The sequence below is a fragment of the Leopardus geoffroyi genome, chromosome B3, assembly GCF_018350155.1.
Source record: "Leopardus geoffroyi isolate Oge1 chromosome B3, O.geoffroyi_Oge1_pat1.0, whole genome shotgun sequence".
In the NCBI taxonomy this organism is placed as follows: domain Eukaryota; kingdom Metazoa; phylum Chordata; class Mammalia; order Carnivora; family Felidae; genus Leopardus; species Leopardus geoffroyi.
The window spans coordinates 41,513,079-41,529,772 of NC_059337.1; the positions used below are offsets into that span (position 1 = coordinate 41,513,079).

A 16,694-nucleotide genomic window follows, 5' to 3' on the forward strand; every position below is an offset into this window, starting at 1 on the left:
CTAAGGCTTGCTGTTAGGAATAAAGATTAAAAGGTCTGAGACCATCTGTCAAATTCTTCACACCGCCCCCCCTAAGTTAACCATTTGAAACATGATGTCTGTGCACTGACACAGAAAAAAAAAAAATGTTGCCATTTTACTCCAGCATGTAGTAGGACCGATAGGCAGTTTTCTACCTTTTTGTTTATTATTAAATCTTTATAAAGCTACAAAAACATATTAAGAAAATGTGTATTTGTGTACTTAACATCCTAGCAAGTACTGTCTTCCATTCCCTGCAAGTGTGGGGAATTTATCATTCTTAAGAATTTTTTTGATACTGGGGCTGTTTCTCTTCCAGGCCCTTAAGCCCGTTATTTCTACCATTCTCTGGTGTCTAAGAGACTAGAGTTTCCCTAAAGCAACCTTGTGCCTGGGAACTCGGTATCCTCTTCCCTTTTTGCTGACCTCTACTTCTAAGCCAGAGGTCCCTGGGGAAGACTCACCATAGAGAATTTTTTCTTCTAGATAGGTATCCTTAGAGAGCAAATGAGGACTGCCAAGTAGAGGCCAAACAAGCAGGAGATGGTTTCTGATTAACAGAATCTGGAATGAGCAGTGCTATGCACACACTGACAATTCCACGTATTCAGGGTCCTCTTCATCTTCCACAGAGATTTCACTTGCACTTCAGGAGAGAGGCTATGCAGTGTGGTGGTTAAAAGTCCAGACTCTGGAGCCACATTGCCTGGGTTGAATCCTAGCTTCTCCACTTACAAGCTGAATGAATGATCTTCAGACCCAATTTCCTTGTCGGTAAAAGGAGGATAAAAATAGCCCCTATTGTAAAGGGCTATAGGATTAAACAATTTGTGTGAAACTCTTAGAATAGTGCCCAGCACATAGAAGTACTCAATGTTAGCTTTTACTAATAATATTAATAAAATTAACTAGAATAAAAATAAGCTGGGAACTGAGCTGTACAAATCTTTATTTACACAAAACTCAAATAAGTAGGGTGTTGTATGTTTACTCTTTTATGCATTTTTAATAAGAGGTTCACCATGAATGTGGTCCTTACAGTCGTTGCTTCTGCAGAGCTCTTATTCCTCAGTACAAAGCCTTCATAAACCATGCACCCATAGCTTTCCTTCTGTCATGGTCACTTTCTCTCAGATCCCTAGTGAGTGTGGGAAGTGACTGCTGAGTTGCCCATTTCCGTTTTCCAGAATTGCCTACCTAGTCCTGGCTTACACCTTGTGTTTTATGAAGATGGCAGTTACTGAATATGAAAGGAAGAATTTGGGGTGTTTTTGTTTTCTTGTGAAGGAACTGTTTAGGCCCCATAGTTAAATGGAAAACTAAATTAAGTTAAAAGTTTCCATAAATGATAAATAAAAAAGATGCTTTAAAAACCAACACGCATGCATCAAGAAATAAAGGTGAATTGATGGAGAGAGGAACCGATAAATATGTGATATGGCAAATATAGACAAATAATAATTAGAGAACTTAGGTGGTAGGAATGGGTGTTCATTGTACACTTATCTCACCTTCTCTGTGTGTTTGAAAATTTTCCAAATACTCAAAATGAAAGCAGTGCATTTTCCTTTGTAAGTTTCCATTTGTTCTCTGGGCAGGTGTGTCGGTACCTCTGCAGCTGGGCCTGCCCGATGCGGTCCCCCCCCAGTATGGGGCGCTGAGGGAGGTGAGCATTCACACTGCGAGGGCCAGGCTCCGGCTGCTCTACCATTTCTCTGACCTCATGTACTCATCCTGGAGGCTACTGAACCTCAGCCCCAACAACCAGGTAACATGTTGGCTTGGGAAGCACTGCTCTCCAGGTCCCAGGAAAATACTTTTTACTCTCAGCTCCCAAAAGATGTAGAAAAGGCAATATGCTGTTTCCATTTTGTTGCTGGTTTAGCAATAGTCCAGATACTGATAACTGTGCTGCTGGACACAATGCTTTGGTTTGTCCATAGCTCAAGGAAGTATGAATGGCTAAGCATGTATTTTCTGTAAAGTCCAATATGTGATGTGATTTTTAAAACTTAAGCACACACAGATGTTAGCACCACAGTCTAAGTGGTTCTGTAATGAGTCTGAGACACTGGGGAGACTTCCTTATCTCCTTACAAATGAGCATTCTGGGTCCTGTGGGGGAGATAAAGTAAATCTGGCTGGTTTGACTGCCTTTGTAGGACAGTCAGTAATTTAGGAAGAAAGCAAGCTGGTTATGTTTGTTTGTTTGCGTAATGTATAGACATGCCTGCCAAAATGTGTCACAGTTTGTAAAACTGTTAGTCAGAAATCTTTGGGTAGCCAGTCATGGGGCATATGAGAGATTTGACAGATCATTGTTAGAAATAGGTGATCAGCCAGGCAACAGAATACTGGGCAGCACTAAAGAAAATGTTAGAAAACTGTTTGTAATTCATGGGAGAAATGTTGATGATAAAAAGTTAAGTGAGAAAAACAAAAAATTGTATAAACAGTATGTTTTTAACAATGCAAAAAATGCACACACGGAAACTAGAAGGAAATAGATGAGAGCGATAATGTAGATTATGGATGACTCATTTGTGTGCGTGTGTGTGTGTGTCCTTTTCTGTATTTTCCAAGTTTTAAAAAATGATAATCATGTATTTTATCAGAAAAAAGTACTTGTAAAAAGTTAATACTACTATCCAGGTTTATACTTTTTTTTAATGTTTGTTTTTTTTTTGAGAGAGAGCGCGTGTGTGCGTGTGTGCGTGCTCAAGCCGGGGAGGGGCAGAGAGAGTGGGGACAGAGGATCCGAAGTGGGCTCTGCGCTGACAGCAGCAAGCCTGATTTGGGGCTTGAACTCACAAACCATGAGATCGTGACCTGAGCAGAAGTCGGATGCTTAGCTGACTGAGCCACCCAGATGCCCCCAGGTTTATGCTTTTAATTCATGAAGAATTATGTTCTAAAAGTGAGAGGTGTTATTTCTTTTGAGCCTTAGAGTGTTCCATTTCTGAGTAGCTTACTTTCTGTTACAGAACAGTACATCCCATTATAATGCTGGAACATGGGGCATTGTACAGGGACAGCTTCGGCCTTTGTTAGCTCCAAGGGTCTACACCCTGCCAATGGTGCGCTCCATAGGGAAAACCATGGTTCAAGGCAAAAACTATGGACCTCAAATTACTGTGAAGAGGATATCAACCAGGTTAGCATATGTGTGTATGTTTCACTGTCTAGCATTTTTTTAGATGAACCTTATTACTAACTAATCTCTGTGACCTTCAGCTTCTTCACTTGTAAACTAGGATAGTGGCAGTGCTTCCCTTAGTGCCCAGTGTGGTTATAGTGGGCCTAGCACACTGTTTGACTGTTGTTAGGCTGGATTGTTCATTCACTGATGGGAAGATACCTTCAAGGGACCTTTGTGGTGGTTTGGGAAAATTAGTGGAGAGTTGTTTTTCATTCTGTTTTCCCTTTCTTTTAAAGAGGACGGAAGTGTAAGCCCATCTTTGTCCAGATAGCAAGACAAGTAGTTAAGCTGAATGCTTCAGACCTCCGTCTGCCCTCACGAGCGTGGAAGGTTAAGCTGGTTGGTGAAGGGGCGGATGATGCTGGGGGAGTGTTTGATGACACGATCACAGAGATGTGCCAGGTATATTCATGCAGTGTCCCTTGCTGAGTCATGTGCTCAAGTGGTGGCTGTTTTTTACTGTTTCCAGTGACTGCTCTGACATGTTTTTATAAATGTAGCAAGGATGCATTTGTGAGCCTTATAAAAATCACGCTGTTAATGATGTATAGGTGAATTATAGCTAGGGTTTGTGAAATGATGTGTGAAGGTACCTGTCAGTGCTTAACCATCTACCAATGACTCACAGTCTGTGGTGCTCTAATACTGGCAGAGGAAACAATGATGACACATACTTACATTTATGTAATAGACAAATCCAGGACCACCCGTGTGCTCCGATTAATTCTGGTGCTTTTAGAAGGAAGTGAACTGCCAGGTTCTAGCGGAATTAGAAAAACAAATACTAAGAGTTTGGACTGGTTCTTATTTTGAGATCTGCAGTGACAACTTTGCTTCCAGATCCACTCGACCCTTCCTGCTTTGCTTAGTAGCAGGATTTTTCTAATCAATCCTATGACTGAAATAACTTCTGGCTCTCCTTTGTTGGTTATATTCGAATAGACCTATACCCTGCTCACAGATACCCCAACTCCTTCCCTGGATTGACTTTGTTACTTCCGCATACTACAGGATATTTTCTACATGGGGAAGGTTTCTAGTTTCATTTTAAATTAAAGCCACAAAAATTATAGAGTTGCCTGGTTGTCACATAACTATAAATTCCTCAAAATATTCTCTTTTCAGTATGATCTTTAGTTTGTTCTCTTGATGCATTTGATTGTCATTTTTCAAAAACCTGTTCTTTCTTTTACAGGAACTTGAAACTGGTATTGTTGACCTTCTTATACCCTCTCCCAATGCTACTGCAGAAGTGGGCTACAATAGGGATAGGTAAGGCAGTCAGCAAGTGTTTGTTGACTATCTACAGTAATAATGATAATAATAATGATAGTTCATTTATTGAGTGCTGACTGTGTGCCAGGCACTGTTCTCAGTGCTTTACATATGTTATCCCACTGAATCCTCATTAGAACCCAAAGGAGTAGGAACTGTTATTATTACCATTTTACAGGTCAGGAAACTGGGGCACTTCCGTCATGACTTTGTTATAGGACCAATTCAAAATATCATACAGAGGGGAGAGGAAACTTAGACTTGATAATGAAACCTGACTTATTTTGTGTTTCTGAAGGCCCACGTGGCCTCCCCTCAAGGAATTTGCTGCATCACAATTCATCAGAAAGATTAGCTATGCTATTAAGTCACAGCACTTAGTCTTAGCAATTATCTGTATTGCCAAATTTTGAATTTTGAATCCTGCTGCATGGACTCATAAATGATAAATGATTTTAGGAAACAGAGCATCCTGGAGCAGGTAGCTTAGGGGCTAATAGACCATTCAGTTGCTATTTTATGGTTCTTCTAAAAATAATTCAAAATATGGTCCCTGAGCTATCCAGAACACTAGCCCCATGGCACATATGGCTGTCGGGCACTCGAAATGTGGTTAGAGTCACTGAAGAACTGCATTTTACATTTTATTTAATTAATTTGAATAGCCACATGTGGCAGATGACTACCAACAATATTGAACAGCACAGGTCTGGATTATGCTATAGCTGTCGGATAACTTATTTCTAATAGAAATGAAGGCAATTTATTTGAAATATTTCCCTTAATTTTGCAGGTTCCTTTTTAACCCCTCTGCCTGCCTTGACGAACACTTAATGCAGTTTAAGTTCTTGGGGATCTTGATGGGGGTTGCCATTCGCACAAAGAAGCCTCTGGACCTCCACTTGGCCCCTTTGGTGTGGAAGCAGCTGTGCTGTGTCCCACTCACCCTAGAAGACCTGGAGGAGGTGGATCTGCTCTATGTGCAGACCCTCAACAGCATTCTTCACATTGAAGACAGTGGGATTACCGAGGAAAGTTTCCATGAGGTGAGTCTTGGCCAGTCTGCCTTCTGCTGGTTTTGACTAGAATTTTTCTGTGTAAAACTCAGATACAGCCTTCCACTTGCTGTCTGATTAACTCACGCCATATCCCGTTGCTGCCTGAGCAGCTCAGCCCCAGCAACTGACATAGCTGCCGATGGGTGGAGTTGACACCAGCACCCCAGCTTCTGCTCCTTCCTCCTGTCAGCTCTCTGCCTGCCAGGATGGGCGAGCGAGGGGGCCCAGTTGGAGAGAGGGAGGCCTGGGGTGACCAGAGTTCATCAAGCCTCGTTTGAGAACAGAGGAATTTTTAACTACAGCCTCATAAGTCAGCACATTCCCTTCTGATCAAGTGGCATGATTAGCTACCTGGATTCCTTGTTTTTACCCTTAAAATATTTTTGATGTTATTACTGTTTTTGCTATATTTGTGTGTAATCTACTTTTATTTGTTACATAAAAAAAAAAACCGGTGCTTTTTGTAAAAATTTTTTTTCTCTTTTTAGATGATTCCTCTTGATTCTTTTGTTGGCCAAAGTGCTGATGGCAAAATGGTTCCCATAATCCCTGGTGGAAATAGTATCCCACTGACATTTTCCAACAGGAAGGAGTATGTGGAGAGGGCCATTGAATATCGACTTCATGAGATGGACCGACAGGTGAGATGACATTTGGAACGTGCTTGTGAGTGTTTGCAGTTGTCTTCAAAGAAGAGCTAACTGGTTACTACTGAATTTTAATGTATAAACTTACCATGTCAGTTAACTTGTATCAGAATTTCAGCTGCTCTTCAGAGACTTTACAGGCCTTATCTATGAATTTCCTGTCATCTTACTCAGGGCCTTAGGACAGCTCTGAATTGGTCACTGGTTGGATTGAAGGACCAAGCTGTCACCCAGGCTTTTAGACCCCAACATCTTACTCTTCCCCTGTCTTGTTTGTCTGTATCTCTTACTGTCCCCAGCCCAGTGTCCCCACTCCAGCTGGGTCAGTCAGGGCCCATGCAAGTGAACCCCTAAACACTGGTCTTGCAATCCCACACGAATCCCTCTTTCCCCCTCCTGCTGCAGTCCTGCAAGCTCCAGTTGAAAATTCATCTCTACCGACCAGCTTTCCTCCAGGTCCATAGCCTGTAGAATTCTTTTTTGTTACTTAGAAATTTCTCAAGATATCACAGTATTTCTATATTGTGGTCTAAGAACTAGGCCACAAAGTTTAGATTTTGTTTCTTTAATTAGCCTGTCAGACTTTGAGTGAAGTGTGTGCGTATGTGTGTGTGTGTGTGTGTGTGTGTGTGTGTGTGTGTGTGTGTGTATATGTATATATACATGTATAAATACACACATACATACATATACACACACATCCATACACACACACATATCATATATATATGGTGTATCCTCAATATTCTTGTTCTGTGCTGACATGTAGTAAGCATTTAATAAATAATGAGAATGTGATGAGTGACCAGAGAAATGAATATTTTGTCCAAAAATGGGTTTTTTTGGTTACACAGTCCTTAATAGCCATTTTAGTAATACTTTATTTGCAGAATATGTTAGGGTCTTCTTGAGAGCTATACTGAGACTCTAAGGCTACGTAGTGATTTGAAGTGTATATATATTCTGCACCCTTCACTCCTGCTTCCTTCTTTGACTCTGGCTTTGGGCCAAGTCCGGTCAGACCTCTGTTATCCCTTAGCTTAGTGAAAGCAGATCCTGTGAGTGACACTGTTAACAACAGCCAGGGCCTAGGGTTTGTCTCCAGTTCTTCAGAATTTTAATCCTTAGAGTACATAATTGACTAAAAATGTATTGGTCACCCCTGCAGGCCAGGTTGGGACCAGGCACCCTCAGGTGCAGTTTTTCCTATAGTTACCCTGTAGCATAAGGGTTACTGTCACCATTTCACAGATGAAAGCACAGAGTCCAGAGAAATGAAGTGATGTGCCCAAGGCAAAGCCAGGATCCCAAACCAGGTTTAACAGTGGGGTCTAGGCTCTTCTGCTGGCCCTTCGTTTGAGGGTCGGATTGACCCTCCACTCTCAGCTGAGCTCTTCTCTGCCCTGGTTTTGTTCCTTTCTCAGAAATGAGGCCTTCTTCCGCTCTCACTTCCTCCATGTCTCTTAGAACCCAGTGTTTTTCCCACAGCTGTCCCCATTTGTTCCCTGCCAAGCAGCCAGCCCCATACCCCAGCCTCATTTTTTTCCAGACAGCTTTTGGTTTGTATTCTGCCAGGCATGACAGTTTGTGTTGGGACAAACTTTGGCTAGGGTATTCCCTTTAATAACAGTGCAAACTGCCCTCACTGCCACTCCTGTTTCTTAGCCCTGGGCAGGACAGCCTTATACCAGTCACAACCCCAGGGCCTTCCCCAAGGTGTGGCTCCTGTTGAGGTCCTCAGATTTTGTTTTGCTTTTTATCATTGTTGCTTCTGAGTTGGCCACGAGTGAAGAAGTATTTGTGAACAAGTCTTGAATGGTGATGAGTCTGTGCGTAGGGTGTGTGCATTGCTGTGCACCCTTGGTTTTTTTTTTTTCTTTTTAAGTTTATTTATTTTGAGAGAGAGAGAGGGTACAAACGGGAAAGGGGCAGAGAGAGGAGAGAGAATCCTAAGCAGGCTCCACACCACCAGCACGGAGCCCGACACAGGGCTCACGAACTCACGAACTACAAGATCATGATCTGAGCTGAAGCCAGACGATAACTGACTGAGCCACCCAGGCGCCCTCCTTGGGGGGGATTTTTTTAAACAGACTCAGGCAGCCCCTGGCAGCTCCCACTCCACATTCCCCAGCTGACCTGTTGTGAGCACCCCACTAGGAGAAAAGAAGCAATGTAACTGGTCACACAGACTTGCATTAAAAATTCTCGTCATAGTCACATGAGCAGCAATCATTTGCCTTGCTTCTCAGATGAAAAAATTGAAGTAAAAGAAGAGGTGGAGCTTGGATTCAGACCCCAAGTCTCCTGATTAAATCTTCTGTCCTTTCTACCCCCTTCCCACAGAAAGACTTGCCAGTTTTACTTTCTTCTTTGTACTTTTTTTTTTTTTTTTTTACAATGAGCACAAATAAATTTTACGAAAGGATAGAATTATTTTCAAAAGAAAAATATGAATGACAAAAACAGTAGAAGCTAGACACATCCTCCAGGAGCTTCTTACCCTAATGAGGAGACCAAGTAGCCTACAGAGCCCAGTGTAACAGTGCGCGGCCACATGCGATTAGGGGTATGAGCGGGGATGGCACTGGGGGGCCCAGCGGGCTGAGTTTTGTGGAGGCGGAAGGCGGGCTCCTAAATGGACTTGATCTGGGACCAGAAGGGGTGTACAAGTCCCACAGGCAGGGAGAAGCTGTAACAAAGGGGCAGGGGCAGGTGGGCCATGTGCACCTGCACCTGAGTTGTGGGGAAAAGTGGGGGTCTGGGGAATGAGCAAGCGGGAGTTTCCCGGTCTCCGTGCACACGTGTAACAAACAACTTGTCCTGGGAGCAGGTGGCTGCAGTCCGAGAAGGGATGTCCTGGATCGTCCCTGTGCCGCTGCTGTCCCTCCTCACGGCAAAGCAGCTGGAGCAGATGGTGTGTGGGATGCCCGAGATCTCCGTGGAAGTTCTGAAGAAAGTGGTGCGGTACCGGGAGGTGGACGAGCAGCACCAGCTGGTGCAGTGGTTCTGGCACACGCTGGAGGAGTTCTCGAACGAGGAGCGGGTGCTTTTCATGAGGTTTGTGTCTGGAAGATCTCGACTACCAGCCAACACTGCTGACATATCTCAGAGATTTCAAATCATGAAGGTTGATAGGGTAAGTAAGCACGCCTGCCTTCCTGGCTAATGTCCGCCCCGCCGCCTCCTTGTTGCTTGCATTTTGGGAAAACTGAACTGGTGACCTTCAAGTAGGCCTGCCAATTCAGGCTTAATGTTTGGAATTTCCAGATTTAAAAAAAAATCCAGCAGAAAAACTTGTTAAGAAACATAACTTGACTGAAAACAGCCCTAAATGGATATAGAAATCACACTACAGCCAGCAACATTTGATAAATCCTCCAGTATCTTCCCGAGTAGAAGCTAAGCTTGCCACTGGGGCCATCGTGTTGCCTCTGCCCTTATTTCCTGCGCCTTTTCATCGTGTGACTTGTGCGCTCGGACGTGGTCTTGTCTGTTTTCACAAGATACTAACCAGTAACTGGCGCACGTACTGCAGAAGGAACATGAAGACGGGAACAGCAATACGTGCTCTATGGCTGCTGTGTGGTGCGTGCCGTGGAGCAGGTGGTGTGGCTTCTCTGCGGCACAGCCCCAGCCCAGCTGCCATTTTGACAGATGGCTTAGAAATAAAAGGGCTCAGAGCCTTAAATGCACGCTGCTGCCGGAGTCATCTTTCTCACACCCATCTGACCTTGTCACTCTCCTCCTTTCAGACCATTCAGGAGCCCCCTGACTCGAGGATAAATGCCAGCTGCCTTAGTGGCCTTAAATACCTCCACAGTATGGCCTCTGTCCCTGCCTTCTGATATCACCTCTTAACACATAGTGCCTTCTGACCGTAACAGACTGCTTATCTTTTTTCCTGACAGACCACGCTGTTTCTACACTCATGTGCCTTTGTGTAGGCTCTTCCCTCTGCTTTAGGAAGTTCTTCACACCCCTTTCCATCTATGCCTGGCAAGCACTTACTTATCCTTTAGTCCCGACACCAATGTCATCTTCTCCAGGAAGCCCTCTCGGATGCTTTCCTGCTGCCCCTGACACTTCCTGAGGCCAGACTTGGATCTCCCTCTGTCTACCTCCTGGACACTTGGTACATCCCTTGAACCCAGCATTAAATTAGAATGTGTTTCCTCTGTCTCTTTACCTCCCAACTCCTCAAGAGCTGGGCAGTCTTCCGAGCAGGGCCCATCATGTTTATTCTGGAAACAGTAAGGAAAGTAGGGCCTCTTCACACAAGGACCCTTCCTGCCAGTTTCAGCGTCTGCCTTTCTGGTGTTTTTCCAGTAACTATTCCTGGAGGTTGCTGTAGCCAAAGCTGTCCCTCCCCCACTGCCTCCTGAAGCTGCCGGCCTAGGCTAGGCTTGCTGGAGAGGCCGTGCACAGGAAGGGCTATGAAAAGAACCTTTCCATAAATTTTCTACATGACTTGCCAGAAACTATAAGTTGTAAATCTGTTTTGTTGCTTCAGAGAGAGGTGGGTGGAAGAAATGGTTTCCTTCTATTCAGCTCTGGAAAAAACCCTTGCCTTGTGTCCGTCCCAAGCTACCCCTGCCATCCCGGGAGTTAATCCATCACTAATCCCCTGCCTGAGACTTTTCAGCCTCAGAAAACTGACCACTACAGGTCCTTCCTTTGTGACTTTCAGACCATCGCTCCACCTTCCCGATCAGACGCACCTGTTGACATTCCCCTTCAGTGTCTTTGCTGGTTGTCGTTTTTCTGCAATCGAGGTTTCTGTGTCCTCACTGACTCAGGCCCAGTTAGGCTTGTAGGCCCTCCATCTCCCACGTCTTTGAGGTGTATTCACCAGGTGTAGGGCTCCGGGGAGGAGGAGAGCCAGTTTCAAGGAGGTGAGCGAGAAAGAGAGGCCAAATGCTTTTTTAAAAACTTTTTTTTTTTAATGTTATAAAAATGTAGAATCATTACCATCAGTACAGATAGTTGGGAAGCCAGTTGTGTTTGCAGGGAGGGCCAGAGAGCGTATGTCGCCTCCCTAGTAGCAGCCTTTTCCACCTTTCAGTCAGCCTCCAGCATAGGTGGTTCTGTGTGCTGTATTTAGTGCAGCCTGCCGCAGGCACTTTTCGGCTTTGCTGCTGGTCATCGTAATGATCATTTTAAATGTCTGTGTCACTGTCAGTTAGATGGATGGACTGGGATTTAATTCACTGCTCCCTCCTCGTGCGAGCTGTGTGCTGGCAGCCATCGCAGACAAGGGACACGGAATGCACACTGGGAGGGATGGGCGGGGGTGGGGTGGGCGTGGAGGAGGGCGGTGACTCCCTCCCAGTTCCTTCCATTTCACCGGCTGGCAGGGGATCCGGCTGGCAGGGGATCCCTGCGGCCGCTTCAGGCGATAGGGAATGAGCTCTGCTGCGCCGACACTCCGTGGCAGGCACTGCGAGAAGTGTGTTCTCTCACATGATCCTGCCGGTCAGGGCTTGCTCTCACCTTCCACACGGGGCCACTGGGGGAGTGAGGACAGGAAGGAACCCTCTTCACCAAAAACCTTGGTGGCCGTGGGACACCAGAGCCCGCCTTCCTTCCAACACAGCACAGTCTGTCCTTCCCCTCTAGTCGGCCCTGCAGTCCTGTCTGTGGAGCCCATCCTAAAGGCCGGGAGAAGTGCTTTCCTGATTTTGGGGGGGCAGCAGTCACAGGTACCCCGTGACACCCCGATGCTGCAGTCACGGCTCTGGGTCTCTCTCTCCACAGCCTTATGACAGTCTGCCTACCTCACAGACCTGCTTCTTCCAGCTGCGGCTGCCCCCCTACTCCAGCCAGCTGGTCATGGCCGAGCGCCTGCGCTATGCCATCAACAACTGCCGCTCCATCGACATGGACAACTACATGCTCTCGCGGAACGTGGACAACGCCGAGGGCTCCGACACCGACTACTGACCGCGCAGGGGGGCCACCAGCCCCTTTTCTCAGTGATGCTCACTTCCAGTTTCATGTGGATACACTTTTATGGTAACTACATAGATGTTTTAGGAACATAAACCGACATTACAAACAGTGGCCACATTTAGTTACTCTAAATGTAACAAAGAAATTAGATGTTTTTATTTTTCTGTGATTGTACAAAAAAAAAAAAAAAGACAAAGTGCTCTCAGTCAGGTTTTTCCCTCCACATTTTTGGTCACTTTTGATAAGTTTGCATGGAACCATTTTGGTGCATTTTTAGTTGGGAATGGTACATTTTTGTAAACCCACCCAGTGAACATGAAATTGTACATTGTGTATAATTGTTCATTAGAAAGGACAGTTTTACATGAATATTCATATATTTATTTTGTTTTAATTTGAATTGCCTGTGCAGGGTTCCTTATGCAGAGAAATAAAGCCGATGCAGGAACCAGAGCGTGGGCTGCTTTTGTTACCTCCAGTGGAGCCTCTGACTGAGAAAGGACAAGCTCTGGGGCTAGTCTCACTGTGACGGCGTTTTGACCCGTCAGAAACACTCCTTCACACCGAGTGAGCTTGGCTTGGAGATGACAGAGCAGCCCCTGGGAGTGGGAAGCCCCTACTTTCATTTATTCTATCATCCTGGCTGCCTTACTTCGTCCCCTCACCCATCACCCGGGGCCCTTGGGTCAGCCCGTTGGCCTGTCCTCTCAGCAACCCCCTTCCTCCTCCTCTGAAGCTGGTTTGAGTGTAACATGCTAACAAGAGCCTTTCCGGAATAGCCCCAGTGGGGAGTGGCTCTCCTAAGCAAGGAGGAAGCTAATGAGAGTAACACGATTTAACCTTGCCTGTGAGGAGTACGTGGGGGCTTAGAGAGCCGGGCGGTTTACGGTCGTGCAGACGGACCGCCATTGCTAGTAGGCACTCCGCACGCACGAATGAGTGACCACGAGAATGAGCGGGTGAATGTGCGAATAATATGAGAACCAGTGAGTGGCTTTCGTATCCTTGAATGGTGGATGGTGGGAAGTTGTGCATGGGCTGGGGAAGGGGTTATACTCGTGGGCATGTCAGAATGAGCGGGTGGTTCTGGGAGAGGGGGCCATCTCAAGAGCAGCTGTGAAGGTTCTGGCTGCCGGGAGTGGGAACAGGAAGAGGGCAAGGCCTTTGGGTGGTTTGTCTCCATCTACAGCCAGTTCGTGCCACAAGTTGCTGCAGTACTTCATGGACCGAGGACAGTTCAGTCAAATGAGGTGCCAGATGGAGAGCTTTGCAGGCACTTGTTTTCCAGAAGGAAGGTAGAAAATAAGTGTTTTCAAAGAGAAATTGGAACAAAGATACAGTTTTGTGTTATATAGATATTTCCCAGTGACTGTGCCTAATAATACGTGTCACAACGACACGTTAGTTTTGTTGAAGAGAAGCCTTCAATTAGAATTGGGTCTCAGAGGGAGAAACTACAGCTTCTGGGAAGCCACAGGGGTTCTGGGCAAAGACGAACCTTTAATACTTGATGTGAGAGCTCAGTCGGCAGGAACAGAAGTGGTGAAGGGCTCTGGGCCTAAAGCACTCAGCCTGGGGTGGAAACGCACTGCCCAGGCCTCTGGGCCAGGAGAGAACTGAGAGGAGAGAGGCCTCTGTGTGCTTCTGAGGTCTTGGACAATGCCAGAAGACGGGTCTCTCAGAGCCTCCTGGGCTGGTTCCTGGTAACAAGTGGCTCTTCCCTCTTTCTGAGCTGGGCTGAGAGTGTGCCCAGCTGAAGGCTACATCTGCAGTCTCGGGGTTTATTTAATTTAATTTAATTTTATTTTATTTTAATTTTTTTTAAATGTTATTTTTGAGACAGAGAGAGATAGAGCATGAGCAGGAGAAGGGCAGAGAGGGAGACACAGAATCTGAAGCAGGCCCCAGGCTCTGAGCCATCAGCACAGAGCCTGACGTGGGGCTCGAACTCACAGACTGTGAGCTCATGACCTGAGCTGAAGTTGGACACTTAACCGACTGAGCCACCTAGGCGCCCCTCAGGGTTTATTTTAAATAAAAATAATGCCTCAACCTTTGAAAGGCTCTGACCTTTGCTGCCACATTTGATTCTTGATTGTAGGGCAAAGGTGCCCTCAGCAGGCTGATGCTCATGGTTCCAGGTGCCACCTGTCAGGCTTCCCGGACGGCTTTTCAGGAGGTCTGACCCTGCAAGGAAAATCTGCATAGACACCTTGATTTTATAACAGATGCCATTTCTTTGCTGGAAACCTGTCTTTTTTTTTCCTTTTGTAATTTGCTGATTTTTAGAAGCCCTGAGAGAGAGAGAAAGGTTGAAGTCCCTGGTCTGAGGGGCTGAAGTGGGCCCAGCACAGGTGTTTATCCCCTAGTTCACTTTCAGCCTCTCTCTAGAGGCTTGGGCACTATTTTATTTGCTGGATTCATTCAGTTAAATACTTGCAGTTTTTTTGACCCTGACATAGTCTCCAGAAAATTTGGGCCCCCAGCTTTTAAAATTTAAGATTTTCCCCTGGAGTGCCTGGGTGGCTCAGTCGTTTAAGCAACCGACTTAGGCTCAGGTCATGATCTCACGGTTTGTGGGCTCGAGCCCTGTGTTCACTCTGCGCTGACAGCTCGGAGCCTGGAGCCTGCTTCGGATTCTGTGTCTCTCGCTGTCTCTGCCCCTCCCTTGCTCACACTCTGTCTCCCTCTCAAGAATAAATAAACGTTAAAAAAAAAAAAAAGTTTTGGGGCGCCTGGGTGGCGCAGTCGGTTAAGCGTCCGACTTCAGCCAGGTCACGATCTCGCGGTCCGTGAGTTCGAGCCCCGCATCAGGCTCTGGGCTGATGGCTCAGAGCCTGGAGCCTGTTTCCGATTCTGTGTCTCCCTCTCTCTCTGCGCCTCCCCCGTTCATGCTCTGTCTCTCTCTGTCCCAAAAATGAATAAACGTTGAAAAAACAAATTTAAAAAAAAAAAAAAAAAAAGTTTTAAAAATTAAGATTTCCCCAGAGGCCTTTCAAAGGGCAGCTTTGTTCTGGGCCTCCCAGCTCTGTGGCCCTTGCCCAGCCCTGCCAGTCAGATGTGTTGAACTTGGTTTTTAGCAGAAAAAACGTCTTGGGCATTGTATCCTACAGCTGGAGGAATCCTAGAGCTAAGGGGTCAGGGGACCTCTCCTTTTACAGACCATAACCTGAGATCTGGAGAGGGAAAGTGCCGGATCACAAGTGTGTACAGACTAGAGCTGGGAGCCCTGGCTTCCTGTGAGCGCGCCGACCGATGATGGTAGAACCCAGAGAGCTTAGTTCCCGCCAGTCATCCCACCTGTGCAGAAATGGGCCCGTATGTCCCTGTAACACAAACCTCATGGCACCCCCCGCGCCCCCCCCCCCCCCCGCCCCACCGGGAGCCTCCACCTGCCAAGGAGCATCCTGGAGCCCCTGACCTAAGAGCGTGCGGCTCCAGGTTCTGCTAGTACTGAGGTTCCCGTGCAGACCAGCTGGCACCGTGTGGTGACTGGCATCAGCCTTCCACCGGGGAGCACCGTCCTGCCCGGGTGCCCGTGCCAAGGCTGTGCGCCCTCCCCCTAGCTTTTCCTCTGTGTAGCCATTGGCTGCCTTGGCCAAAACTGAGTGAAGAGTGCGTTCAGGAGCTGGAGAGTTTGTAGTCTGCTCTAATGGAAGCCGTGAGGACACTCGTAACCTCCAAGCCATTTTCAAGTGGCTTTGGAACACTGGCTCCCGTCCCCCCTGGCATCTGTGGGGATGCCTTGGGCTTTCTGGCTGCACCCTTGCTGAACTGTGCCTGCTGATGGAACACAGACCCCGTGGGAGCTGGGGTCAATCTTCCAGCGTGGCTCAAATCAAGTGATGTCCTCCATCAAGTGTTCCTGGATCACCCCCATATAGACCCTGCTTGCTTCTTCCTGGTGCCCAGGCCTTGTGGGTTCTGCCAGGCACTTGGCTTTTCCAGGACCCCACAGATGTGGATGTGAGGACACCTCTCCCTACCCCAGCCCTCCAGGCAACTGCACATTTAGACCTGATCTCATCAGAGTGTCACAGAGAGGGTACTGGTCCTATTGTAGAGATAAACAGGCTCAGAGAGGTCATAACTTGTCAGAAGTGATGGATGGCAGAGCTGCAGATCACTCAACACTCCCCGCAACCCCAGATGATTGAGTCTGTGGGTTAATTAGGCATGTGAAGTCCCTTGTTCTAGGCAAATCTGAGAGAAGACCTGGAACATTGTTACTGATCAAGCAGGGGACTGACTGTTCTGTCAAGGGCTTTTTGCTCAGTGCCCACTGATGTGAACAGCACCTGTTAGAAGGTAGATCGGAGAGCCATCTCAACAGTGTCTGCCTTCTGGCTGTTCCTCAGGTGGCCCTCACGCCCCGGGGAGGGGGCAGGGCCCGATTCAAGCTGGAGAAACAGTGTTGGATGCAGCTGTCAGCACGGCTTCAGTTCTGTGGTCACTACAGCCTCAGTATGTGGGGGATTACTGGGCACCACAAGCTTAGCCAGGGGATTTAACCCTCATTTGTAAAAGAGCTTCCATAGGGAG

General features: G+C 46.7%; 1 protein-coding gene across 17 annotated transcripts in view; it reads left to right on the forward strand.

Annotated features, from left to right (window-relative positions):
- Positions 1-12,600, forward strand: part of HERC1 (HECT and RLD domain containing E3 ubiquitin protein ligase family member 1) — a 188,239-nt gene extending 175,639 nt beyond the window's left edge. For all 17 annotated transcript variants that reach the window (XM_045447946.1, XM_045447956.1, XM_045447949.1 and 14 more), the window contains exons 71-78: positions 1,620-1,789; positions 3,006-3,175; positions 3,457-3,622; positions 4,416-4,492; positions 5,289-5,541; positions 6,042-6,194; positions 9,034-9,339; positions 11,958-12,600. In XM_045447946.1, the coding sequence (XP_045303902.1) occupies positions 1,620-1,789; positions 3,006-3,175; positions 3,457-3,622; positions 4,416-4,492; positions 5,289-5,541; positions 6,042-6,194; positions 9,034-9,339; positions 11,958-12,143 (1,481 nt within the window). In that variant the 3' untranslated portion in view covers positions 12,144-12,600. The remainder of the gene's footprint in view (positions 1-1,619; positions 1,790-3,005; positions 3,176-3,456; positions 3,623-4,415; positions 4,493-5,288; positions 5,542-6,041; positions 6,195-9,033; positions 9,340-11,957) is intronic.
- Positions 12,601-16,694: the final 4,094 nt, after the last annotated feature.